Genomic DNA, 26451 nt, shown 5'->3' with positions numbered 1-26451 from the left:
TGAGAAGAAAAAATAAGTTTAAAAAAGACTGAATGGAGTTTGTACAGATGAGAAATACACTAAGTGAAATGAAAAAATTAACTGAGATTAACATCAGTTTTTTTTAAATCTGATGAAGAAAAGATCAGTGAAGTTGAGGACATAGTAATAGAAACTACCCAAAAATTAAACACAGAGAAAAGAAAGGCATAAATAAATAAATGAACAGAACTTTGTGGCCTGAGGTATAATATGGGTGTAATTTTACTCCAGAGCAAGGGGGACAGGGAAAAAAATTTTAAAGAAAAAGTGACTGAAAATTTCTCAACTTTGTAAACACTATAAACCTAATGATCCAGAGGGTTCAGTATCCCAAGCAGGATAAGCACAAAGAAGACCATACTCAAATGGCTGAAAGACAGTGGTAGAGAAAAAAGTTTAAAGCAGCTGGAGAAAAATGACAGAGGGACAAAAAAATGATGGCAGATTTCTTGCTAGAAATAATATGTATCAACATAATGGAATGACATCTTTCTTTTTTTTTCACTTGAAATTTACTTGACATGCAGTGTTAGTTTCAAGGGTATAACATAGTGATTCAAGAATTCTGTACATTACACAGTTTCATCACTGTAAGTGTATATTTACCATCTTTCACCATGTAATAATACTAATGACTGTATTCCCTGTGCTTTACTTTTATCCCTGTGACTTATTTTATAACTGGAGGTTTATACCTCTTAATCTGATGGAATGACATCTTTTGAGTGCTGAAAGATAAAACTGTAAACTCAAAATTTTTATATCCAGCAAAAATATCCTTCAAAATGAATTTTCATATATACAAAATGATAGAATTATTTACCAGCAATCTGGCACTGCAAGAAATGTTAAAGCAGTTCTTCAGGTGAAAGGAAAATGAAACCAAATAGCAAATTGGGTCTATACAAAGAAATAAAGAACACTGGCAATAGTAAGTGTAAGTGAGAGAGAGAAAAGACTTTTTTTGTCATCATTTGATTTCTTTAGAAAATAATTGCTTTAAAGCTAAATAGTAATATCATATATGGGTGTATAATGTATACATAAAGTACATGACAACAGTAGCACAAAAGACAGTAGGCAACAATTGAAACATGCAGCACTAAGAGTCTTCTGTTATATGTAAAGTGATATAATTTGAAGGTAGAGTGTGATAAAGTAGGATGCATGTTGTAAAACCCTACAGCAACCAAGCAAAAAGTAAAAGAGATATAGCTAATGTATCAGTGGAGTATATGAACTACTAAAAATACTCCAGCCAAAATTATTTAGGAAAAGAGGGAAAAAAAACCAAATGGAACAAATAGAAAATAAATTGGTATACACATAACAGTGGTAAATGGTCTAAGCACCTTAGTTAAAATACAGAGCTTACCAGACTGGAGCAAGATCCAATTATGTACAACCTAAAGACTTTAAAGAACCAGATAGATTGAAAGTAAAAAGATGGGAAAATACACACTGTACAAAACTGAGTATAAAGTGTAAGAAAGCTAGAATATTAACTACTATTTAAAGTAGACTTAAGAATAAGGAAAAAGAGAGATATTTCATAATGACAAGAGGATCAATTTATCAGCAACGTGTTCTTTAGGTGTGTATGTTTCCATTAGGAAAGCCTCAAAATTCATGAAGCAGAGGTCAACATTCCTTTCCTAGTAATTGATAATACAAGTAGACAGAAAATAAGTAAGCAGTTAGAAGACTTAAGCAACATTATCAAGAAACATAACCTAATTTACATTTATAGAGCATGTAATAGTAGCACAGTACACATTCTTTTCAACTACACATGGAACATTCACCAAGATCTACCATATGAACCATAAAATAAGTCTCATTTACTTCAAAAGAATGAAATCATATAGAAGTGTTCTCTGAGCATAACAGTTAAATTAGAAATCAGCAACAGCTATATGGAAAGTATTTGGAAATACAAAAAACAATTGTAAATAACCCATGGATCAAAGAAGAAACCACAAGGGAAATTAGAAAAAAAAATTTTTTTTTTAGTTTATTTTGAGAGAGAGAGCAAGGGAGCCAGGGGAGAGGCAGAGAAAGAGGGAGAGAGAGAATCCCAAGAAGGCTCTGCACTGACAGTGCCCACTGATGTGGGACTTGAGCTCACAAATCATGAGATCATGACCTGAGCCAAAAATCAAGAGTTGGATGTTTAACCAACAGTCACCCATGTGTCCTGGGAAATTAGAAAATATTTTGGATTGAATGGTAATGAAAGCAACATAAACTATTTGGGACACAGCTAAGACATGCTTAAAGGGAAATGTATAGGTTTTTTGTTTTGTTTTGTTTTTGCGGGGGGTGGGGATGTATAATTTTGAAAGATGCTTGTATTAGAAATGAAGAAAAATTTAAAATCAGTAATTTTCTAAGCGTTTATTTTAAGCTAGAAAAAGAAGAGCAAATTAAACAGAAAGTAGAAGGAAGGAAATAAAACCGAAATCAGTGATTTAGAAAATTGATAAAATAATTGAGAAAAATCAGTGAAATCAAAAGCTGGTTCTTTGAAAGGATATATAAAAATGATAAAACTTTAGATTGATGAAGGAAAAAAAGGTACAAATTAACAGTGCCAAGAATGAAAGGGTATTACTACAGATCATGCATAAATTAAAAGTATAATAAAGGATCATTGTGGACTTTATGCCAGTAAATTCAACGATTTAGATGAAGTAGACAAATTCCTTAAAAGAGACAAACTACCAAAACTGACACAAGAAGAAATAGAAAACCTGAATATCCCTTTAGCTATCCTTATATCTATGAAATAAATTGAATTCGTAATTAAAAACTCATTAAAAAAAAAATGGCCAGATAGTTCAAATGTGAATTCTATCAAAATTTTAAGAAAAAAATAATAATGATTGTCCCTAAACATTTTCAGAAAATAGGAGAGATTTTTCCCAGCTCATTTTATAAGATAGTATAACACCAATATCAAAGCCATATAAAGCCATTTTAAGAAAACTACACAACAGTATCCTTCATATACAAGCATAAAACTCCTTTACAAAATATTATCAAGTCAAATCCAGCAGTATAAATATGATGATATATCAGGATTAAGTGGAGTTTATGCCAAGTATATAAGTTTAACAGTAAAAAAAAAAAAAAAAAAAAAAAATACAGTCCTTACTATTCAGAGATTCCACATTTGAAAATTTGCCCACTAGCTGAATTTTATTTGTAACTTAAAAATCAATACTGTGACACTTGGGATCACTTGCAGACATTTAATGACAAATTTGAGTCACACAATACACATATTCCCTACTGAGGTCAAAGCTCTCTGCTTTCTTTCAGCTCTCCTATTGTAAACAAGTATTCTTTTCACAGTATATTTAGTGTTACATTTTTCCCATTTTTTGCTTTTTGCTTTTTGCTTTTTTCTTTAAAATGGCCTCCAAGTGTAGTGCTGATGTGCAATCTTGTCTTCCTAATCACAAGGTCATTATGTGCCTTATGGAGAAAATATGTGTGTTAGATAAACTTTGTTTAGGCATGAATTATAGTGATGTTGGCCATGATTTCAGTGTTTATGAATCAATCCTGTGTATTAAATAAGGTGTCTTTAAACAGAAACACTTAAAGCTGTTTATTAATTATTACAAATGTTGTAATCAGAGGCTCATAGGGGTCTAAACTTGGGTATCCACTAGGAACAGTGGTTCAGTGTTCACAATTTCAGTGTTCATTGGAGACTTTATAGTACATAATTACCATGAATAATGATACTTGACTATTTCACCCTGTTATCTAAGGGCAAAGAAGGAAAATCACTGTTATCTCAGTTTATGCAGAAAAATGTGTTTGACAAAATTAAACATCCTTGTTAAAAACTCTCAGGAAACTCAGAATAGAAGATAACTTCATTAACTAAAGCCTGCTTTATTGTCTTATATATAAGCGTATAATATATGTTTATATACAATAGCCTATAGCTATGTTAGCCTACAGCTAACATCTTTCTTTACTCAAGATCAGGAATAAACTAAGTATTTTACCTCCTATGACTCCTATTCTGGTCTTAAAATTTACATTAAAAATACATAAAATTTGATTTTTTATTATTAAATTTTAGAATTATACAAAATTGCAAAGACCTAAAATTTATATTCAAATGCAGGTAGACAAACAGTATTGAAAAATAGCAACTTAAAGTTGAAGAACTTGTACTGTACTGCTTGTGGACAGAGATATAGATCAGTGGAGCAGAGTAGAATATCCAGAAATAGCCCATATATTTCAGTAAAGATTCCTTAAGTTAGTTCTGTGGGGGCAAATATAATATTTTCAACAAATGGTTTTGGAATGAATGTGTGGGGTGGGGAGTGATAATCCTTGATCAGATTATACACAAAAATGAAATCTAAATTGATCAAAGATCTAAATTTGAAAGCTAAAATTGAAAAATGTCCAGAAGATGACTTAGAAGCAAATCTTGATCTTAGGATAGGCAAAGATTTCTTAGGAAGTAAAAAACACAAACTGTTAGAAGTAGCTGATAAATTTATTATAGTGAAATTAAAAATTGCTTTTCAGAAAACATCATTAAGAAAAGGAAAAGACACACCTCAGACTAGGCAGAAATTTTCAGCTACATATATTTGACAGAGGACTTGGATCCAAAATAAAGGCATACCTTGGAGATTTTGCAGGTGTGGTTGCAGACCATCCCCATAAAGTGAATGTTGCAATAAAACAAGTCAGATTAGTTTTTTGGTTTCCCAGTGCATATAAAAATTATGTTTGTGCTGTACTGTAGCTTATTATTAAGCTGTGCAATAATATATATTTTTTTAAAGGTACATAATTGAAAAATATTAAAAATTTTTTTTTCAAGTTTTATTTATTTTTGAGAGGGAGAGCATGAGTTGGGGAGTGGCAGAGAGAGAGGGAGACACAGAATCCGAAGCAGGCTCCAGGCTCTGAGCTATCAGCACAGAGCCCGACGCGGGGCTTGAACTCACAGACTGTGAGATGATGACCTGAGTTGAAGTCGGACGCCCAACCGACTGAACCACCCAGGCGCCCCTTGAAAAATCCTTTATTGCTAAAAAATGCTAACCACCATCTGAACTTTCAGAGTCGTCATCTTTTTGCTTGTGGGTCCTGCCTTGATGTTAATGGCTGCTAACTGATCAGGGTGGTGGTTGCTGAAGGTTGGGATTGCTATGGAAATTTCTTAAAGTAAGTGCTTCATTGATTGACCTTTCCTTTCATGAATGATTTCTCTGTAGCCTGTGATGCTTTCTGATAGCAGTTTTACCCACAGTAGAACTTTTTTCAGAATTCAAATCAAACCCTGCTGCTGCTTTATCAACTCCGTTAATGTAATGTTCAAATTATTTTGTTGTCATTTCAACAGTTTTCATAGCATCTTCACTAGAAGCAGATTCATCTCAAGAAACTACTTTCTTTTCTCATCTGTTCAAGTTTTATCATAAAATTGCAGCAAATTAGTCATATCTCCAGACTCTACTTCTAATTCTGGTTTTGCTCTTTCCACTATATCTGCAGTTACTTCCTCCACTGAAGTCTTGAGTCCCTCAAAGTCATCCATGAGGGTTAGAATCAATGTCTTGCAAACTCCTGTTCATATTGATATTTTGACCTCTTCCCATGAATCACAGATGTTCTTCATGGTGTCTAGAATGGTGAATCCTTACCAGAGGTTTTCAATTTTACTTTACTCACATCCAACAGAGGAATCACCATCTAGGCAGCTATAGTGTTATGAAATGTATTTCATAAATAATAACACTTGAAAAGTCAAAAAGACTCCTTGATCCATGGGCTACAGAATGGATGTTGTGTTAGCAGGCATGAAAACATTAATCTCATTGCCTATTTCCATCATAACTCTTGGGTGATCAGGTGTATTCTCAGTGAGCAGTAATATTTGGAAAGGAGTTTTGTTTTGTTTTTTTTTTCCTGAACAGTAGGTCTCAACAGTGGGTTTAAGATATTAAGTAAACCATGTAAACAGATATGCTGTTATCCAGGCTTTGTTTTTCCATTTATAGAGCAAAGGCAGAGTAGTTTAGCATAATTCTTAAGGGTCCTAAGATTTTCAGAATGGTCAGTGAGCATTTGCTTCATCCTGGTTACCAGCTACATTAATTCCTAACAAAGACAGTCAGCCTCTCATTTGAAGATTTGAAGCCAGGCATGGACTTCTTCTCTCTAGCTGTGAAAGACCTAGATAGCATCCTTTTCCTGTATAAAACTGTTTTATCTACGTTGAAAATCTGTTGTTTTGTATAGCCACCTTCATTAATTATCTTAGTTGGGTCTTCTGGATAACTTGCTGCAGCTTTTACATCAGTACTTGCTGTTTCATCTTGCACTTTATGTTATAGAGATGGCTTCTTTTTTTCTTTCTTTTCTTAAACATTTTTATTTATTTGCTTTTTAAGTAGACTTCATGCCCAATTGGGGCTCAAACTAATGACCCTGAGATCAGGAGTTGCACACTCTACCAACTGAGCCAGCTAGGGGCCCCAATATGGCTTCTTTTCTTAAACCTCGCAAACCAATCTCTGCTAACTTCCAACTTTTATTCTGTAGCTTCCTCACATCTTTCAGCCTCCATAGAATTGAAGAGAGTTAGGGCCTTGTCTGGATTAGTCTTTGGCCTAGGGGAATGTTGTGACTGGTTTGATCTTATATCTAGACCACTATAACTTTCTCCATATCAGCAGTAGGGGTGTTTGGCTTTCTTATTATTCATATGTTCACTGGAGTAGCACTTTTAATTTTCTTTAAGAATGTTTCCTTTGCATTCACAACTTGGCTAACTGGCATAAGAGGACTATCTTAGCGTATCTAGGCTCTGGACATACCTTCCTCACTAAGCTTAAACATTTCTAGCTTTTGATTGAAAGTGAGAGATCACATGGAGGCCATTGTAGAATTATTAATTGGTCTAAGTTCAATATTGTTGTGTCTCAAGGAAGGCTCAAGGAGAGGAATAGAAAGGGGGAACCTGCTGGTCAGTGGAGCAGTCAGAGCACAAACAACATTTATCAACTAAGTTCATTGTCTTATATGGGTGTGGCTTGTGGTGCCCCAAGACAATTACAATGATAATATCAAGGATCACTAATCACGGATCATCATAACAAATTTAATGATGAAAAAGTTTGAAATACTGAGAGAATTACCAAAATGTGACACAGAGGCATGAAGTGAGCAAATGCTGTTTGAAAAATGGCACAGACTTTTTCAACTCAGGGTTGCTACAAACCTTCAATTTGTAAAAAAAAAAAAAAAAAAAAAAATCAAATCTGTCAAATGCATTAAAGCAAAGTGCAATAAAATCAGGTCTGAAATAAAATTTCCAGAGACATTTTGAGGGAAAGAGGGGAAGAGAGAGAGTGAGTGTTGTGTGTGTGCGTGTGTGTGTGTGTGCGTGCGTGTGCGCGCGCGCGTGTGTAGGAAGAAGTTTAGACAGTGGATAAATAGGCATATACTTTTATAAGAATTTAATCATACTATGCATAGTATTTAACATAAAATTAACTGTTTTACTTAAAAATAATGAGAAAACGAAGCTAAAATGAAACTGAAGGAACCTCCTTTAAATGTTTCTTCAACAGAAGAAAAGATCTCTATAAAAGAGAGATCAGGAGTAATATTTAAAAATACTGGGTAATGTATAAAAAATATAAATTGCCAGTAAAATCTGAGTATTTTATAACTTAGTAATCAAAACGCAAATAAAAAGGTATTTTTAATCTTTTTTTAGATTGGCAGAAAATGATAAAGTACACTGCAGAATGTGGGTAAATGAGTATTCTTGTGAGGGCAAAATCCTTTCTGGTGGAAGGCAGTGTGGCAGTACTTAAAATTTTAATATATGTGTATCCTTGGATATATAATTTGACGTCTAGAAATTTTTTCACAAAGAGATAATTAAATGTAAAAAGATATCGATCTGCCTCTAGAAATGTCTGTCATTATGGGATTAAGTTAAGTATATCCATTCAATATGATAGTATACAGCTATTAAAAATGGTGATGTATTATAGATTTATATTTATTGCAATGGAAATAGGTCCTCAACAAGCTCATTTTATTTCTCAACAATAAGTAATAGCATGCCTAATGGAGCCTTACTTATATAAAATTGTGTGTGTGAATGGTAGACAAATTTCTGAGATAAATACTCACTAAAATGGTTATCTCTGAGTGGTGTCCTATTGGCATTTATTTGTGTTGTTAGATTTCTTTACAATAAGTATTTTATCATTTTTGTATTTGAAAAAGGTGAGACTTTTTTTTTCCCTCACTGAACAAATGAATATGAATACAACCTTTAAGCAGTACCTGATTAAGTTCTACAAATAGCTAAATCTAACAAGGTCTATAGAATCTGTTAATATAATACCCAGGGTCTGTGCTTTGGGATGCTCTACTGTTGCCGTTGAAGTTACTCAGGAACCAACAGAACTGGTCACAGATAGTTGGGGAGTTCTGAACTTTAGAGCCCAAGGCATTGACTGCTGTTTTTAGTTCCACACCCTGCTGTAGTTAACTTCTTTAAAGACTTGATTGTTAAAAAACAAAGTTAAGTTTGAACCTTTGTTTTGTTGTTTTGATTTAGTTTTATTTTTAGCTTCATTTACATATAATTGACAAAGTTTTAACATATTTAAAGTGACTTGGTGTATGTATACGTTGGATTCCTCTAATCTGTTTAAATAACATTCATCATCTCACATATGTATCTTTTCATTTATTTATTTATTTATTTATTTATTTATTTATTTATGTTTTATGTATTTTTGAGAGAGAGAGAGAGAGAGAGAGAGAGAAAGAGTATGAGTGGGGGAGGGGTAGAGAGAGAGAGGGAGACAGATTCCAAAGCAGGCTCCAGGCTCTGAGCTGTTAGCACAGAGCCCAATGCAGGGCTCGAACCCCCGAACTGTGAGATCATGACCTGAGTTGAAGTCGGGCACTTAACAGACTCAGCCACCCAGGAGCTCCTTTAAAGTTCTACATGAAGTAAATTTAATTGTACAATACAATGATAATTAAGTGTAGTCACCATGTTATACGTTAGATCTTCAGACTTTATTTATTTATTGTGCAGTTGAAAGTTTGTACCGTTTCATCAACTTCTCCCTGTTTTCCCATGCCTTGGCAATCACTTTTCTTTTTCCTTTTTTTTTTTTTAATTTTTTTTTTTTTTTTTGAGAAAGAGAGAGAGAGAGCAAGGGAGGGGCAAAGAGAGAGAGAGAGAGAGAGAGAGAGAGAGAGAGAGAGAGAATCCCAAGCAGGCTCCACACTGTCAGCACAGAGCCTGATGCCTGGCTCGAACTCACAAACCATGAGATCATGACATGAGCCAAAACCAACAGTTGGATGCTCAACCACTGAACCACCCAGGTGCCCCCTGGCAATAATTTTTCTATGAGTTTGACTTTTTTCTTTTTTTTTTTTTAAAGATTCCACATGAAAGTAATACCAGGAAGTATTTGTCTTTGTTGTTTTACTTTGGATTAACAAGAGTGTGGTACACGCTTGCCCTTGTCTATGAAGAATAGTAACATTAGAAGGCATTCTCCTCTCTGCATATATATCAGGTACCATCTTAATCATTGGGTTGGAGGGGAAGTAAAATTCCTGCCCTCCAAAATTTCATTTTTTAGTAGAGCACTGAACAGTCAAGGGACTATTTCTGTGAACCGCACTATGGCAGCACAACAGTAGGACTTTTGACTTAGATGTTGGTGTGGTTCTTGGACTTGGGTGGCTGTTCAAGGAAGATCTTCCAGGGGAGGGGTGCCTGGGTGGCTCAGTCTTAAGCGTCTTACTCTTGATCTCCACTCAGGTCATGATCTCACAGTTCAAGCCCCACATTGGTCTCTGTGCTGACAATGTGGAACCTGCTTGGGATTCTCTCTTTCTCTCCCTTTCTCTGCTCCCTCACTCATGCCTGTGCAGGCTTTCATGTGCGTGCATGCTCTCTCTCAAAATAAATAAATAAACTTAAAAAAAAAAAAAAAAAAAGGATTTTCCAGGGGAAATATCTGAACTGAATTTTGAATTTCAGTTTAGACATCTGAACTGAAGTTTGAAAGGTTAAACATGAATTAGCCAAACCAAAGAAAGAGCTATCTAGGGAAATCTAGGTAGAGACAAAGGCATGGAGGCATGCAAAGCACAGTACTTGTTGGGAACTGTAGGTCCTTCAGCCTGGTGTAGAGATTGAGGTAGTACAGGCAACAGAATGAAGCTAGAGAGGTCTGATCATGAAGGGTCTTGTCAGCTGTCAAGAGTTTTTTCCTCTGGACTTCTTATAAATACAGCCTTTGTTTAGGTAGGATGGGAATCTTTGAGTCATCTTTGACTATTGAGACTCCCTCCCATCCTTAAACTCCCTTATAATTAGGCACCAAATCCTGTCAATTTTGGGAACTTGGATTGAAATGGAATCATGACAAGCTAGATGTAGACTGTGTTCCTTACTGTAACTTAAGTCTTTTTAATTTCTAGGTCTTTGCCTTGGCTCACAGACCCTTAGTAAATGTTCAAATGAGTGGGTTATAGGAAGGGAGTTCTAAAGAGAAAATGTTTAGTATTTTTACACGTGATGATGTATAATTTTTCTATTCTTCATTTCATTATAGAATATTTAAAAGTGTTTTGGTTTTGTTTTTGTTTTTTAAATTTATTTTTGAGAAAGAGAGCATGAGCGGGGGACGGCAGAGAGAGGGACACAGGATCCAAAGCAGGCTTCAGGCTCTGAGCCATCAGCACAGAGCCCAATGCATGGCTCAAACTCCCAAACCATGAGATCATGGCCTGAGCCAAAGTCGGACACTCAACCAACTGAGCTACCCAGGCGCCCCTATTATAGAAAATTTAATAGTCTTAAGAGGCCTCGTTGAAAAGTCAACTCTTCAATAATTAAAAATCTCCAAAATGGAATCAGACCGATTAGTAAGATCTGCTTGGTCAGTGTACTGGTGGGTGACTGAAGCAGCATCATGGTAGGAAAGAGGTACCAGAAAGCTTCTGGCGATTTGATTTTGATGAATATACCCCAGATCACATAGTGTATGTCTTTTTTTTTTTTCTTAGCTGAGAACAGTCATGTGACTGTCCAGTAGAGATTAATTTTTTAGTTAGAGGAAATTTGTGAACATGTACATTTATTGCTTTTTACTTGTCATAATAATGTGAGAATGCGCTTTCTTGAACTTACGGACACATACAGCGTTTTTTTTGTGTTTACTATAAAAGGAAGACTATGCAGAGATGGTTAGCATTTGCAACAATTAGGCATTGTTTCAGTGAAATAATTGTGCCATTTTGAAAGCAAATTATGTATCGGAGGCATATCTTTGAAGCAGCTTTATGATTATCAGCAACACAGGTGCTGTAACTATTATTTTAGTGGAATTGAATCTTTTGTTATATGGGTCACATAACCAGGAACTGAACTTTTACACTTGTAACTGTGCAAGACTCTTACTAAGACATAATGTAATACAAACAGAAGATAGGTGTCTCAAAGTGTTTTTGTATATGGGCTTAAGAGCAAAGGTATTTATCACATAGAACTAGAATGATAGCATTATAATACAGTCCAATTTATGCATATGTTTAATATTTTAAAGCCTTTCCTTTGTTTCCTTCCTTCTTTTCTTAAAGTATAAATTAGCTGAGCCTATTTCCTTCTCCCATCAAAGAAAAAAAGGAGATACAAAGGTGTTTCTTCTGTCACCTCTCTCTTCCCATTACCTAATTTTTAAAGTTTTTTTTTTTCCTTTTTTTAACTCACATTTAAATCTATATGCTGTAGCTTGAAATGAAAAAGATTTTTGCATATGTGGCTTCAATGAACGTTCCTATAGCTTGGTTAATATGGTTTTATTGTGACAAAATCTCCCTAAGATGTGTGTTATATAGAGCTGATTAAAATGGAATTTTCCCTGTAACTTTATCTTAGCTGTCTTATATCCTTTTGAGTATAGGTGGTATAATGATAAATAAGTATTTGTTTCTTATACTTATTTAATCTTAAAACCAAGATGAACATTTTTAAAATGGGTAGATATACATTTGTCTTATTTTCTTTTTTCCTGTAGAGATCATTACAGTTGTAACAAATAATACAGGTTTTGTACACTTTGCCCAGTCTCCCTCAGTAATAACATTTTGTAGAACCATAGTACAATATTACAACCAGGATATTGACATTGTACAATCTATTCTTATTAATTCAGATTTTTCCAGTTTTACTTGAACTCATTTGTATATGTGTATAATTCTATACTGTTTAATCTCTGTATGTTTGTATATCTATCACTACAGTAAAGCTGAATAGCTCCTTATCACAAGGGTCCCTCTTGTTGCCCTTTTATAACACCTGCTTTTCTTCTGCCAGTTCATTGTTCCTCCCCATCTCTGACTCCTGGCAGCCAGTAATCTCTCCTCCATTTCTAAATGTTTTTTCATTTCAAAAGTGTTATATAAATGAAATCATATAGTATGTAACCATGTGAGATTGACTGTTTTCACTCAGTATAATTCCCTGGAGATTCCTCCAAGTTTGTATGAATTAGTCGCTTACTCCTTTTTATTACTTGTTTTTTTCAAGTTAGAGAATTTCCACATAGTTTAGTACTTAGTTTCTACTTTGTTTCCTTCCTAATCTATTTTAAAAATACATATATTTGTCTTAAATCTAGGTGACAAAACACGACCACCATCCTCAAGCCCCTCTAGTATTATCCGGCGCACTTCCTCTCTGGATACACTTGCTGCTCCATACCTTGCAGGGCACTGGCCTCGTGATAGTCATGGGCAGGCTGCTCCTTGCATGAGGGACAAGGCTACACAGGTAGGTTTATTAAAATTCTTTTTTTGGGGAGGTGGGGAAGGGCGCCTGGGTGGCTCAGTCGGTTAAGTGTCTGACTTCAGTTCGGTCTGTGAGTTCAAGCCCCACATCAGGCTCTGTGCTGACAGCTCAGATCCTGGAGCCTGCTTCAGGTTTTGTGTCTCCCTCTCTCTCTGCCCTTCCCCCACTCGCTCGCTCTCTCTCACTCTCTCTCTCTCTCAAAAATAAATAAACATTAAAAAAAATTTTTTATGGGGCACCTGGGTGGCTCAGTTGGTTGGGCAACCAACTTTGGCTCAGGTTATGATTTCACGGTTTGTGAGTTGGAGCCCTATGTCAGGCTTTGTGCTGACAGCTCAGAGCCTGGAGCCTGCGTCGGATTCTGTGTCTCCCTTTGTCTCTGACCCTCCCCTGCTCACACTCTGTCTCTCTGTCTCTGTCTCTCTCTCTCAAAAATAAACATTAAAAAAAGGGTTTTTTTTAATGTAAAAAAATTTTTTTTTGAGAGAGTACACATGAGCTAGTGCAAGCAGGGGAGGGGGCAAAGGGAGAGGGGAGAGAGAGAATCATAAGCAGGCAGGCTCCACACTCAGAGTCTGATGCTTAACTGACAGAGCCACCCACGTGCCCCCATTTTGACCATTTTTAAGTATATAACTTAGTAGCATCAATTACATTCACACTCTTGTGCAACTATTGCCATTATCTGTTTCAAAACTTTTCATCACCCAAACAAAAACTCAGTAAGTCCTCATTCTTTTTCCAGCCCCTGTAACCACTATTCAACTTTCTGTTTCTGTGAATTTGCCTGTTCTAGGTATTTCATATAACTGGAAGCATATGATATTTGTACTTCTTTATCTGACTCATTTTGCTTAACATAATGTTTTCAAGGTTTATCCATGTTGTACCATTTGTTTTCATGGCTGAATAATATTCTATTGGATGGATAAACATGTTTATCCATTTCTGGTTTTGGACATTGGGGTTGTTTACAAATTTTGGCAATTGTGAACAGTGCTGAAACAAACATTGGTGTGTAGATATCTGTTTGAATCTCTGCTCTCAATTCCTTTTGGCACGTATGTAGGAGTGAAATTGCTGGGTCATATATTTAGCTTTTAGAGGAACAGTCTGGCAGTTCCTCTAAAATATATGGCTCAGCAGCTGCACCAGTTTACATTCCCTCCAGCAGTGTATAAGGACTCCAGTTTCTCCATATCCTCACCAAAACTTAACTATTTTTCTGTTTTTTCTTCAGTATAGCTATCCTGGTAGATATGAAATTATATCTTGTGAGTTTTATTTATATTTTCCTAATGACTGATGATGTTGAGCATCTTTTCATATGCTTATTGTATATCTTCTTTGGAGTTCAGGCAATTTTTAACATCTCTGTGCTTTTGTTTCCTCTTTGTAAAATGGGAGCAGGACACCTGGGTGGTTCAGTCAGTTAAGTACCCCACTCTTGGTTTTGGCTCAAGTCATGATCTCACGGTCATGGGATCAAGCTCTGCATTGGGCTGAGCCTGGAGCCTGCTTGGGATTCTCTTTCCCTCTCTCTCTCTCTGCCCCTACCCTGCTTGCACACGCACACACACTGTCTCTCTCAAAATAATTAAATAAACATTAAAAAATAAATAAAATGGGGAAAAGAATAGTACCTGTCTTTTAAGGTTATTATGAGGATTAAACAAGGATTAAACAAGGAAATATATATAAAACACTTAGAACAGTGGCTGGCACATAGTAAGCATTTAATAAATGCTTGCCATTGAAATTACTACCTTTGGTTATTGTCACAACAAGAATGGCATGTAGATTTCATATCCTGTGTAGTTTGTTAACTGCCATTAGCTTCCCTGGAGGATTATGTTGAAAAAGATTCAGGCTAAAGATTATTGGGACTGATTAGCAGTTTTTGCCCATGTTGAGAGACTTGGGGCTCTTTTATCACCCCTGGTCCAGACAGTGCTAGAGCAGACAATATGATGGAAGTAATTTATCTTATAGTGTAGATGGGTGCTTGCAGGAAGTTCCTGTTAGACTTTTGATAAAACTTTTCATGTTATGACTCTGAGCCCTGGTTCTTCATTTAAAAAAATATGTATGACTCCAAGGTCTCTCTCAGTATTTCAGGGATGAGTGGGAATGAGAAGCGGAGGTTCTGAAAAATACAGAGAAAGGCAGCATCAAAACAGTTTAGGAAGGGCTGCCCGGGTGGCTCAGTCGGTTAAGCGTCCGACTTCAGCTCAGGTCACGATCTCACGGTTTGTGGGTTTGAGCCCTGTGTCATACTCTGTGCTGACAGCTCGAAGCCTGCTTTGGATTCTGTGTCTCCCTCTCTCTCTCTGACCCTTGCCCACTCATGCTCTTTCTCTTTCTCAAATATAAATAATAAACATTAAAAACAAAAAGTTTAGTAGGAGTGTGGCAGCAAGTTTTTAAAGATGTTAATCTCCTCTCCTGCCGTACCTCCACCCCATCATTGCTTTGGTCATGAGAATGAGTGCCTGATTAAGATTTTATTGTACATGATTATTTGTTATCCTAATTACTTGACACAAAGATAGCAAAAATGTGGCATCATTTCTTTTTTTCTGTGTCTCTGGCAGACATTGCTTATTCCCTGTGAACTCAAATTGCCCGAGAGTCTCTCTAGTGCAGTGCCTTAGCTTGCCGTTGCCAGTGGAGCAGGGCTGGTCGATGAGACCATCTGCAAGACTCATCTACCATTTCTGCTTCAGAGTTTGGTACACTACTAAATACTACATTGCCACCAACCTCTACCTCCTGGCCCCCCTCCTCCCATGTTCTTTTAATGATTCTTTTAAAAACACCATTTACCAGCTTGCCCTCCAAACTTAGACCAATTTGTATTTCTAGCATTATCTATGTTGTAATTCCATTAATTTAATTTAATTCACCTAATTTGCAAGGGGTGCCTTTTGAATTTTCTGACTATACCAGTTTGTGGGAATGAAATGAAGCCTGTGTGTATGGCTGGATTCTTTGACATTCTTTTGACTCAAAAGGTAATCTCTTCCCAACTTTCCTAACCACCTACACTTCTTCACAGGGGACATGTGAATGTGTGAATTTGTGACTCATGTGATTGGTGTCTGGTTTACTTTATTACATAAACCAGTCATCTTTTCCTTTTAAAAATCTTAAGTTATTTTCTCTCAGAACTCCTACATTTCAGAGGCTATTTTTCCCCCTTCAGGGGTTTATTTTGATTAAGAGCTTGTTTTCTTTTTCAGTTTTTGCACTGGCGTGAAATTGTAGTCCAAATTCAGAAACTATAAGATGGCCTGTTATTAAAACCTAATAAAATTATATACTTTGTAAATTAGAGACTACAATAATGTAGAATTACTGAAGGTAGCCATTTATAAGTCTAGTGTTAGAAATGAAAGTACTAAAGAGGTAGATTAGCTTTTTTAAAAAAAATACTTTTTGAGTAACTTGCTCTTTTGTATAAAACCTTGGTCCATTGGTTAAAATTGGATTGTAATATTAAGAGAGAAGAAAAGTGTTAAAAATCTTTTTTTTTTTTTTTTTTTTTTAAGACCTAATATAGTAACCTCTGTATAAGCTCTGTAGTTGCTTCCCAGTAGCTTTGACTTTCTTGGTTAAGCCTAGGATTCTGAAGTAATCTAAATTTCCATGGGGTGCCTGGGTGGCATTGGTTAAGTGTCTGACTTCGGCTCAGGTCATGATCTCACAGTTGTGAGTTTGAGCTCTGTGACAGGATCTGTGCTGACAACTTAGAGCCTGGAGCCTGCTTCAGATTCTGTGTCTCCCTCTCTGCCCCTTCCCTGCTCGTGCTCTGTCTCTTTCTGTCTCTCTCTCTCTCAAAAAATAAATAAACATTAATTTTTTTTTTTAATTTCCAGATGCTTCACCACTTGACTGGTGTTCCTGTTTTTTTTTTTTTTTTTTTTTTTCACATGTTAGATCAGATTTCTCTAGGCCAGTGACTCTATACATTGTTTTTTAAATAGGCTGGGCTGTAACAAAGTAGGATTACATCATGGAATCCTTTAAAACAAATACAGTTTCTTGACTGTGTAATTGATATTTTTCTTTTTACCTGTTAAAAATAATTTAGAAAATACACTCCAGCTCTCAGTAATGGACTTGCAGTGCCCTGTGTACTCTGTTCACCGATGCTTCCCAGGATTTCTATTTTGTATGGAATGCTTTCCCACCATTTGCTTAGATAACTTATACTCTGAAGCCTCCCCCAATTTCATAAAATCTTGCCTACCTGCTTCCCTGTCCTTCTAGTTCTGGTTTAGATGCCTTTCTTAGAGGGAACTTCTATCATCACATGTGGCTATTTATTGTAACATAATTGGATATTTATCCTTTCTCTCCTAGAAAAAACTTCTTGAAAATAAGAACTGTGTTTCCTCTCTAACCTCAGTACCTAGTCCAGTGTCTGACATGTTAGTAGTAGATGCTTAATAGTTTTGTGGTATACAGTGCAAGGCTGAACAAAAATTGAAATGTACTTAATTAACATTCAATTTTACTTTTTATTAATATCTAGAGTGTCTTAAAGGCACAGCTTCTTAGTGGAACAAAGAGAACAATTATCTTTTGAGTTAGGAGTTTAAGTAAAATCAGTGATTTTTGCTAAGTAATTTTTCTTGTTTGACCATCTTACAACTGAAATTAGCAAAGCTGTTGCTCTTCATGTTTACTTTTATTTGTCTTAATACTCTTGTTCTCATTTTAATTTGTTCTTAACAAGTCTATAGGAAGCTTTTATATTCTTTTGTTTTTCCTTGAGTTAAATCTCACACTTATTATATTTAGACTTCCCTAATTAAAAAAAAAAGTTGTATTTTGAAAGTCTCATTTATAGAAAAGTTGCAAGAATAGTAGATTGAACACCAGTAGATTCCTCACTTATATTCACCAAATATAAACATTTATATATGAACATTTTAATATATGTTTTTATTTTTTGTGTGTATTTAATTGCTGTTATTATTGTTACTATTTGCTAATTGTTAGTAAGTTGAAGACATTCTGATTCTTCAAATAGTTCAACATGTATATATGAACAAGGACTTACAAAAATTACCAAAGTACTAACCAAATTCAGGAGATTTAACATTGATTGATACCATGCTATTATTTAATATGTTGTACCTAGTCAAACTTTTTAAGTTTTCTCGTTGTTCTCTGTAGTAATTTCTCATGTAAGCCAGGATCTAGTCAAGAAACACACTTGGCATTTAGATGTTATGCTTATTTGGTATTCTTTATTCTGAAACCATTCCTTAGCTTTTCTTGGTCTTTCATGACATAGATATATTTTTTAAGAGTGCAAGCCAGTATATTTGTTGAATATTCTCAACATAAGTCTCTGTTTCTTCACAATTAAATTCAACTTACTACATTTTTTGGCAGGAATACTGTATATATGTGATGCATATATATCCTTCAACCTTGTTTTTTATTTAAGGACATCACTCTATCCATATAGAAAGATTCCCCCTTAAGTAGGGAAAGATCCCATAAAGGCTTTATATGAAAGGCCCACAGCTAATATCATCCTCATTAGGGAAAAACTGAGAGGCTTTCCCCTATGGTCAGGAATAAGATAAGAATGTCTGCTCTCACCATTACTACTTAACATAGTACTGGAAATCTTAGCATCAGCAATCAGACATCAGAGAGAAACAAAAGGCATCTAAATAGGAAAGGGAGAAGTCAGACTTCTATCTGCAGACAACATGAGACTCTATGTAGAAAACCTGAAAGGCTCCACCAAAAATTTCTAGGACTAATACATGAATTGAGCAAAGTTGCAGGATATAAAATCTATGTACAGAAATCTGTTGCATTTCTGTACACCAATAATGAAGTAGGAGAAAAAGAAATCAAGGAGTCAATCCCATTTGTAATTGCACCAAAAACAATAAGATATCTAGGAATAAATCTAACCAAACATGTAAAACTCTGAAAACTATAGAACACTTATGAAATAAATTAAAGAGGACACAAAGAAATGGAAGAGCACTCTATGCTCTGGGATAGGAAGAACAAACATTGTTAAAATGTCTATACTACCCAAAGCAATCTACACATTTAATGCAGTCCCTATCAAAATACCACTAGAATTTTTCACAGAGGACTTTCACAAAAGTCCCCTAATGGCCAAAGCAGTCCTGAAAAAGGAAAACAAAACTGGAGGTGGCGCAATTCTAGATTTCAAGCTATGTTACAGAGCTCTGGTCATTAAGATAGCATGGTACTGGCACAAAAACACACATAGATCAGTGGAACAGAATAGAGAACCTAGAAATGGACCCACAACCATATGATCAACTAATCTTCAACAAAGCAGGAAAAAATACCTGGTGGAAAAAAGACCGTCTATTCAACAAATGGTGTTGGGAAAACTAGACAGCAACATGCAGAAGAATGAAACTGGATCAATTTCTTATACATACTCCAAAATAAATTCACAATGGATGAAAGACCTAATTGTGAGACAGGAAACCATCAAAATCCTTGAGGAGAACACAGGCAGCAACCTCTTTGGCCATAGCAACTTCTTACTAGACATGTCTCCGGAGGCAAAGGAAATGAAAGCAAAAATGAACTATTGGGACCTCATAAAGATAAGCTTCTGCACAGCAAGGAAGTAATCAACAAAACTAAAATGCAGCCTACAGAATGGGAAGTGATATTTGCAAATGGCATATGTGATAAAGGGTTAGTATCCAAAATCTATAAAGAACTAATAAAACTCAACACCCAAAAAACAAATAATCCAATGAGGAAATGGGCAGAAGACATGAATAGACACTTTTCCAAAGAAGACATCCAGATGGCCAACAGACATATGAAAAGATGGTCAACATCAGTCATCATCAGCAAAATACAAATCAAAACCACAATGAGATACCACTTCACACCAGTCAGAATGGCTAACACTAACACAAGAAACAACAGGTGTTGGCAAGGATGTGGAGCAAGGGGAACCTTTTTGTTGGTAGAAATGCAGCCACTCTGGAAAACAGTATGGAGTTTCCTCAAAAAGTTAAAAATAGAACTACTCTATGATCCAGCAATTGTACTACTAGGTATCTATCCAGAGGATACAAAAATACATATTTGAAGGGGTACATGCATCTTGATGTTTATAGCAATACTATCAACAATAGTCAAACTATGAAGAGAGCCCAAATGTCCATTGACTGATGAATGGATAAAGATGTGATGCATATTATATATATACATATATATACACATATATATGCACACATACAGTGTAATGTTACTCAGCCATCAAAAAGAATGAAATCTTGCCATTTGCAGTGACGTGGATGGAGCTAGAATGTATTATACTAGGCAAAATAAGGCAGGGAAAGACAGATACCATATGATTTCACTCATGTGTGATTTAAGAAACAAAACGGATGTATGGAAAGGGGTAAAAAAAAAAAAACGAGAAAAAAAAAAGAATGACGGAAACAAACCATAAAAGACTCTTAATGATAGAGAACAAACAGGCTTGTTGGAGGGAAGTGGGTAGAGGGTTGGCTAAATGGGTGATGGGTATTAAGGAGGGCACTTATTATGTATGATTAAGCACTGGGTATTGTGTGTAAGTGATGAATCACGGAATTCAGTTCCTGAAATCAATATTGCACTGTATGTTAAACTAATTAGAATTTAAGTAAAAAATTTTAAACATTAAAAAATAAAAATACATTTCTCAAAAAAAAAAATTCCCCCTTTAAAAGTCACCCCCCCCCCCACACCTTATACAGAGAGAAGTATTGTTTTGAACAGGCTGTACATTCATTCTTATAGTACAAAAATCAAGAAGTACATAAGTATAATACAGTGAAGGAAGGATCTTCTTTCCATGAGGAAGCCACTGATGTATCTTTTGTTACAATGTATATTCTTTTAGAGATACTTTACATATATGTATGTTCTTTATACTGGTCCTCTATAAAAGTAGTTGCTATACATACTATACTGAGCCTTGAGTTTTTCACTTAATATCTCATAGAGATTATTGTGAACTTCCTTATTCATTTTTAATGGCTGAATAAGTATTTTGTTGTAAAGATATACTATAATTTATTTAACAGATCCTCTATTTACATTGTTCTAATATTGTAAAAACAGTGCTACAGGGAATAATATGCTGTATCATTTTGTGCATAAAGATAAACATTTTGTACATCTGCATGATAAATAACCAAAAGAAGGGTGAGATAAAGGGTATGTGCATTTGTAACTTTGACAGCAATTGCTGAGTCTCCTTCCATAAAGGCTGTACTAATTTACACTTCTACCAGCAGTGTAGGAGAGTATGAAATAAAATCACCCAGTTTGTGGTTTTAATTTGCTTTTCTCTTATTATGGGTGAGACTGAGCATATTTTTTTAAATTTTTTAATTTATTTTTTTAATTTACATCCAAGTTAGTTAGCATATAGTGCAACAGTGATTTCAGGAGTAGATTCCTTAATGCCCCTTACCCATTTAGCCCATTCCCCCTCCCAAAACCCCTCCGGTATCTCTGTTTGTTCTCCATATTTAAGAGTCTCTTATGTTATTGTCCCCCTCCCTGTTTTTATATTATTTTTGCTTCCCTTCCCTTATGTTCATCTGTTTTGTCTCTTAAATCCTCATATGAGCGAAGTCATACGATATTTGTCTTTCTCTGACTAATTTTGCTTAGCATAATACCCTCTAGTTCCATCCACGTAGTTGCAATAGCTAGATTTCATTCTTTTTGATTGCCGAGTAATACTCCATTGTATGTATGTATGTGTGTATATATATGTACATATATGTATACGTATATGTGTGTGTGTGTGTGTGTGTGTATATATATATATCACATCTTCTTTATCCGTTCATCTACTGATGGATTTTTGGGTTCTTTCCATACTTTGGCTATTGTTGATAGTGCTGCTATAAACATGGGGGTGCGTGTGTCCCTTCGAAACAGCATACCTCTATCCCTTGGATAAATGCCTAGTAGTGCAGTTGCTGGGTCGTAGGGTAGTTCTATTTTTAATTTTTTAAGGAACCTCCATACTGTTTTCCAGAGTGGCTGCACCATTTGCATTGCCACCAGCAGTGCAAAAGAGATCCTCTTTCTCCGCATCCTCACCAACATCTGTTGTTGCCTGAGTTGTTAATGTTAGCCATTCTGACAGGTGTAAGGTGGTATCTCATTGTGGTTTTGATTTGTATTTCCCTGATGAGGAGTGATGTTGAGCATGTTTTCCTGTGTCAATTGGCCATCTAGATATCTTCTTTAGAGAGTGTCTATTCATGTCTTTTGCCTATTTCTTCTGTGGATTATTTAGTTTTTAGGTGTTGAATTTGATAAGTTCTTTATAGATTTTGGATACTCACCCTTTATCTGATATGTTGTTTGCAAATATCTTCTCCCATTCTGTCCATTGCCTTTTAGTTTTGCTGATTGTTTCCTTTGCTGTGTAGAAGCTTTTTATTTTGATGAGATCCCAATAGTTCATTTTTGCTTTGGTTTCCCTAGCCTCTGGAGATGTGTTGATTAAGAAGTTGCTGTGGCCAAGATGAAAGAGGTTTTTGCCTGCTTTCTCCTCGAGGATTTTGATGGCTTCCTGTCTTATATTTAGGTCTTTCATCCATTTTGAGTTTATTTTTGTGCATGGTGTAGGAAAGTGGTCCAGGTTCATTTTTCTGCATGTCGCTGTCCAGTTTTCCCAGCACCACTTGCTGAATAGACTGTCTTTATTCCATTGGATATTCTTTCCTGCTTTGTCAGAGATTGGTTGCCCATATGTTTGTGGGTCTGTTTCTGGGTTCTCTATTCTGTTCCAGTGATCTGAGTGTCTGTTCTTGTGCCAGTACCATACTGTCTTGATGATTACAGCTTTGTAGTATAGCTTGAAGTCTGGGACTGTGATGCCTCCTGCTTTGGTTTTCTTTTTCAAGATTGCTTTGGCTATTCAGGGTCTTTTCTGGTTCCATACAAATTTTAGGATTATTTCTTCTAGCTCTGTGAAGAATGCTGGTGTTACTTTGATAGGGATTCCATTGAATATGTAGATTGCTTTGGGTAGTGTCGACATTTTTACAATATTTGTTCTTCCTATCCAGGAGCATGGAATCTTTTTCCATTTTTTTGTGTCTTCTTCAATTTCTTTCATAAGCTTTCTATAGTTTTCAGTGTATAGAGTTTTCACCTCTTTGGTTAGATTTATTCCTAGGTATTTTATGGCTTTTGGTGCAATTGTAAATGGGATCGATTCCTTGATTTCTCTTTCTGTTGCTTCATTGTTGGTGTATAGGAATGCAACCGATTTCTGTGCATTGAGTTTATATCCTGCCACTTTGCTGAATTCATGGATCAGTTCTAGCAGTTTTTTGGTGGAATATTTTGGGTTTTCCATATAGAGTGTCATGTCATCTGTGAAGAGTGAAAGTTTGAACCTCCTCCTGGCTGATGTGGATGCCTTTTATTTCTTTGTGTTGTCTGATTGCAGAGGCTAAGACTTCCAATACTATGTTCAATAACAGTGGCGAGAGTGGCCATCCCTGTCTTGTTCCTGACCTTAGGGGGAAGGCTCTCAGTTTTTCCTCACTGAGGATGATATTAGCATTGGGTCGTTCATACATGGCTTTTATGATCTCGAGGTATGCTCCTTCTATCCCTCCTTTCTTGAGGGTTTTTATCAAGAAAGGATGCTGTATTTTGTCAAATGCTTTCTCTGCATTTATTGGGAGGATCATATGGTTCTTGTCCTTTCTTTTATTGATGTGATGAATCACATTGATTGTTTGGCAGATATTGAAGCAGCCCTGCATCCCAGGTATAAAATCCCACTTGGTCGTGGTGAATAATTTTTTTTAATATATTGTTGGATCCGGTTGGGTAATATGTTGTTGAGGATTTTTGCATCCATGTTCATCAGGGAAATTGGTCTGTAGTTCTCCTTTTTAGTGGGGTCTCTGTCTGCTTTTGGAATCAAGGTAATGCTGGCTTCATAGAAAGAGTTTGGAAGTTTTCCTTCCATTTCTATTTTCAGAACACCTTCAAGAGAGTAGGTGTTAACTCTTCCTTAAATGGTTGGTAGAATTCCCCTGGAAAGCCATCTGGCTCTGGATTCTTGTTTTTTGGGAGATTTTGATTACTAATTCAATTTTTTTTTTTTTTTTTTTTTTTTACTGGTTATGGGTCTGTTCAAATTTCCTATTTCTTTCTGTTTCAGTTTGGTAGGAATGTTTCTGGAATTTGTCTATTTCTTCCAGATTGCCCATTTTATTGGCATATAATTGCTCATAGTATTCTCTTATTATTGTTTTTATTTCTGCTGTGTTGGTTGTGATCTCTCCTCTTTCATTCTTTATTTTATTTATTTGGGTCCTTTCCTTTTTATTTTTGATCAAACTGGCTAATGTTTATCAATTTGGTTGATTCTTTCAAAGAACCAGCTTCTGGTTTCATTGATCTGTTTTTTTGGTTTCAATAGCATTAATTTCCGCTCTAATCCTTATTATCCTCTCTTCTGCTGGTTTTGTGTTTTATTTGCTGTTTTTTTTCCAGCTCTCTAAGGTGTAAGGTTAGGTTGTGTATCTGAGACCTTTCTTCCTTCTTTAGGAAGGCCTGGATTGCTATATACTTCCCTCTTATGACTGCCTTTCCTGTGTCTCCGATGTTTTTGGTTGTGGTATTATCATTTTGTCTGGCTTCCATGACCTTTTTATTTCCTCTTTAGCTTCTTGGTTAGCCCATTCATTCTTTAGTAGGATGTTCTTCAGTCTCCAAGTATTTGTTATCTTTTCAAATATTTTCTTGTGGTTGATTTCAGTTTTACAGTATTGTGGTCTGAAAATATGCACGGTATGATCTTGATCTTTTTGTACTTGTTGAGGGCTAATTTGTGTCCCAGTATGTGATCTATTCTGGAGAACATTCCATGTACACTGGAGAAGAATTTATATTCTGCTGCTTTAGGATGAAATGTTCCAAATATATCTGTTGAGTCCACTTGGTCCAGTGTGTCATTCAAAGTCATTCCTTGTTGTTCTGTTTAGATGAAGAGATTGTGCATATTTTTATGTACTGAGAACTCATTTGTATTTTTTTTTCTGATTTTTAAATTCTGGATTTTGTATAACCACTAAGGATTTAACATTTTTGAGGCTACACTTTGCAGATTTTTAAATGTTTTTAAGTTTATTTATTTATTTATTTTGAAAGAGAGTGAGCAGGGGAGGGACAGAGAGGCAGGGGCAGAGAGCCCAATGTGGTACTAAATCATGACCTGAGTTGAAACCAAGAGTCGTTGCTTAACCAACTGAGCTACCCAGGTGCCCCTGTTTGCAGATATTTATTTTTATTTTAAAGGTTTTTAAAAAAATTTTTAAAGTTTATTGAGAGATAGAGCATGAGTGGGGCAGGAGCAGAACAGAGAGAGAGAGACTCAGAATCCGAAGCAGGCTCCAGACTCTGAGCTGTCAGCACAGAGCCTGACATGAGCCTTGAAATCACAAACCGTGAGATCATGACCTGAGCGGATGTTGGATGCTTAACCAGCTGAGCCAGCCAGGCGCCCCAATTTTGCAGATATTTAAAGCAAGACTAGACATAGAACAGAGGTTAAGATTATGAACTCCAGAGTCTTAGGTTATATCTTAGCTCTGCCACTTCTTAGCTGTGAGACATTAGGCTATTTACCAAGCTTCCTTGTCTGCAGAACTTGTAGAACTTTTGTATGTATTAAATCAGATGATACTATGAAGACCTTTCACTATGCTTTCATATAGCAAAGTGCCTAGCATATAATAAGATCACAGGAATGTTAGCTATTATTAGTATGCATTTGTTCAATAAATGCTATATTTACCATTATGTAAAAATAATTAAGTTTTTGTTAATAATAGAAATGAAGGAAATAAACTAAAATATGATAATTAAAGCAACTGGTGCTAGAGGAATTTTGGGTCATTGTGTTATTTTAAGTATTTCTAGTACTTAATTTTTCTATAATGGGAATGCATTGTACAATAGAAAAATATATACTTTTTTAAGAAATGAAATTATTTTTCAGGTTTATTGAGATATAATTGACATACACAATACTGTATAAGTTTTTGTACAGTATAATGACTTGAAATTCTTATATTATGAAATGATTACCAAGTAAGTTTAGTTAATATCCATTACCTCATATAATTCAAATTTTTTTTCCTTGCGCTGAGAACTTTTAAAAGGATCTACTCTTTTAGCAATTTTCAAATATATCACACAGCAGTATTAACTATAGCCATCATGTTATATATTACCTCCACAGTACTTAATCTTATAGCTGGAAGTTTGTACCTTTATACCACCTTCATCCAATTCCCCTTCAGGTGCCTCCCCCAACTCCTACTGTCTCTGATAACCGTAAATCTCATCTCTTTTTCTCTGAGTGTGTGGTTTAGATTTCACATGTGAGGTCATTCAGTATTTGTCTTTCTTCACCTGACTTCATTGATTGTGCATAATGTCCTGAAGATCCATCCATTTTG

At 35.4% G+C, this 26451-nt stretch overlaps 1 protein-coding gene across 1 annotated transcript in view; it reads left to right on the top strand.

The window, feature by feature from the left end:
* FAM117B (family with sequence similarity 117 member B) overlaps positions 1-26451 on the top strand; it is a 94542-nt gene that overhangs the window by 41924 nt on the left and 26167 nt on the right. Inside the window, exon 2 of the mRNA XM_019436624.2 lies at positions 12747-12898. Coding sequence (XP_019292169.2) covers positions 12747-12898 — 152 coding nt within the window. The remainder of the gene's footprint in view (positions 1-12746; positions 12899-26451) is intronic.

The sequence above is a fragment of the Panthera pardus genome, unplaced genomic scaffold (assembly GCF_024362965.1).
Source record: "Panthera pardus isolate Hobbes unplaced genomic scaffold, ASM2436296v1 HiC_scaffold_10, whole genome shotgun sequence".
In the NCBI taxonomy this organism is placed as follows: Eukaryota; Metazoa; Chordata; class Mammalia; order Carnivora; family Felidae; genus Panthera; species Panthera pardus.
Note: the sequence above shows the minus strand (reverse complement) of the source record. Positions and strands in the feature narration are given on the sequence as shown.